This window comes from Morus notabilis, unplaced genomic scaffold, assembly GCF_000414095.1.
Source record: "Morus notabilis unplaced genomic scaffold, ASM41409v2 Scaffold218, whole genome shotgun sequence".
Classification (NCBI taxonomy): domain Eukaryota; kingdom Viridiplantae; phylum Streptophyta; class Magnoliopsida; order Rosales; family Moraceae; genus Morus; species Morus notabilis.
The window spans coordinates 358748-361180 of record NW_010358631.1 but is presented as its reverse complement, the minus strand read 5'-3'; the positions used below and the strand labels follow the sequence as shown (position 1 = coordinate 361180).

Sequence of the window (2433 nt, the reverse complement as noted above, 5' to 3'; positions counted from 1 at the left end):
GGGAAAGAAGAGGCTTCTACGATCCAGATAAGAAACCCAGCAGCAATGGGGACTTCAATTTGTCGTTTTCTTGGTTTTTGGGTTTAGCAAGTCCGATGAAATACAATGAGATGATAGACAGGAGACTTGTCGTTTAATTTTTTTTGTCTCAGTAATAATGGTTGAATATCAATACAAGATTCTTATCCTGAAATGATTTCTACTAGGCTAGACAAGAGTTGAAAGATAAATCCAAGGTCACTGAATTCTCTAATGCTTTGATTGGATTCAAAGATTTGAAAGCGATCTCTGGTCGTGTTTAGTTGAGAACATGGAATTAGAATAGTAATGCAAACACGAATAGATTGATTGATATTAACTCCCATTTCGGGATTTTCCAAATACTCTCTAAGCATTTAAAATGTTTATGGTAAGTAACTTGCTCAAATTCATGAGTGGATTTCACAGCTATTTACATCCCGCTTTTTTTTTTGTTCTTTTTAGGAGAACTTACACTAGTCATTAAATCTCAAGAGTAAAGAATTGATACTAGCTTTCCTATCAATATATGGGAAAGAATAATGAAAATTTTCTGGTAAAGTACGAAAAAATATCCTACCGGTATTGCTGCCTGAACCGTAAGTTAGATCTTCAGTGGGTCTGTCAACTTTGCATGCTTTGTCATTTTGCAATGATTGTGATGTGATCTGGCTTTCATAAACATACATTACCAGTATGGATATCCTACCATAGAAGAAGCCAAAGCATTAAGGCAGTTGGCTCAAATTTCATGAGAATATATGCAAAAATAGATGTGTCACCAGTCACCACTGACCAGTCAGCATAGCAGCTTATCAAGAATGTCTGGCTTCATTTTCTGGAGTGACGGGACCTGACCAACTTGTTTACCCAGTTCACCTGTAACTCGATCCATGTATAGCACATAAAGCCCATTCCTACTTTCCAATAGTTCTAAAGCTTTCCGAGCATGAAAAATTGAAGTCACCCACTCTTCAAAGAGCACTGCCATGAAGTTATCGTTTGTCATTCCCCAGTTGTATACACTTGATGATTTGGACGTAATTGAAAGAATGATTTTGTAAGTTCCAAGATGTCTACTAAATGATTAACACTAGTATATTAAATTTCAGCTCTAGATGCAAAAGAGATGCTATGTTGATAATGGACCTTTTGAAGATTATGCTTCAAGAGTAAAATATCATCAAGAACGAACACCAATTGCAAGACATACTTTCGTCAAAGCCTTGATCCTTGGACCATATTGATAGGTAGTCTGATATTAAAAACTCAATAAGCTGGATCCTGTCATCCATAAAAGAAGATCAGACATGCAGCCTACCCAAAATTGTACAATAATAATCATATTGGAAGCTCATCCTGTTGACACTAGGTGATTATGTGGCAACAATTTAAGATTCTACAAAATAAAAATAAAAAATAAAGGAAAAGATTATGCACAAATTGGACCTAACAAGGGTAAGGAATATTTCAATGAGAAACGCAATTTAGCAAAAAATAAGGATTCTCCACAGCTAGGCAAAAGTTCTTTGCTGGAAAAGAAACATACTACACAGTAAATACAGTTTGCACAAATGCAACTGAGAAGCAAACCAACAAACAAAGGGTGGAATGCCTACTTTGACTCAGGGAAAAGACTAATCTTTTTAGACATTCTAACCTGAAAAATGGTTTTAGGTAACAGAACCAAACTATCAAGCATTTCGTGACACAGAATTTAACGAATGAAAATAACTCACTAAACATATTACCACGATTGATGTTGACAAGTTTTGATCTTTAATAGACCAAATTGAACAATCTATGAACAATTGGACGGATTATGTGGTAGTTTAGTTTCAGTACTTACATTGTAAACATACATTGATGCATGCGGGGAAAAGCAACATCAAATGGATCTGTGAAAAGCAAACTTTCTGCAAGTGCAGAGATTCTCTCAGAAATTGAAAGTAACGCACGTTGTCCAATGAAGGCCACATTCCCAATCTTACGGATCAAGTGTTGAACATAGAACTGGGGATCCATGTTGTTATGGTTTGACCCTGAATAGAATATGGACAACAAAAAACGAGTTGATTGGTTAAAAACTTAGAAGAACATATAACAGAGGAAAAAGAATGCCAAATTTTATGAATTTATCACTGAGGGTCATAGTGAGGTAATGAAATGATTTTAACACGGCATCAAGGATATTTTTTTTTTTATGCCTGAGAAGACAACAAGTTCCTCAACATCTTTAAGAGCATAACAACAGGGAAAAAAGGGTTTACCATTTTCTTGAAAGGACGAACACATCCTTCTAACCAATCGAGTGATTAAGCTGCTGATAATTCCTTCTATAACGTCCATGTTCTTTGACATTGAAAACAAACTACTCAATGAAGCTGAAATGGGCATAACATCACCTAATTAGAG

General features: G+C 35.4%; 1 protein-coding gene across 1 annotated transcript in view; it reads right to left on the bottom strand.

Annotated features, from left to right (window-relative positions):
- LOC21397124 (protein MULTIPOLAR SPINDLE 1) overlaps nucleotides 1–2433 on the bottom strand; it is an 11002-nt gene that overhangs the window by 6614 nt on the left and 1955 nt on the right. The window contains exons 7-11 of the mRNA XM_010092869.2: nucleotides 2289–2402; nucleotides 1868–2060; nucleotides 1232–1302; nucleotides 815–1002; nucleotides 599–723 (exon numbers count right to left, since the gene is read on the bottom strand). Of these exons, the coding sequence (XP_010091171.1) occupies nucleotides 818–1002; nucleotides 1232–1302; nucleotides 1868–2060; nucleotides 2289–2402 (563 nt within the window). The 3' untranslated portion in view covers nucleotides 599–723; nucleotides 815–817. The remainder of the gene's footprint in view (nucleotides 1–598; nucleotides 724–814; nucleotides 1003–1231; nucleotides 1303–1867; nucleotides 2061–2288; nucleotides 2403–2433) is intronic.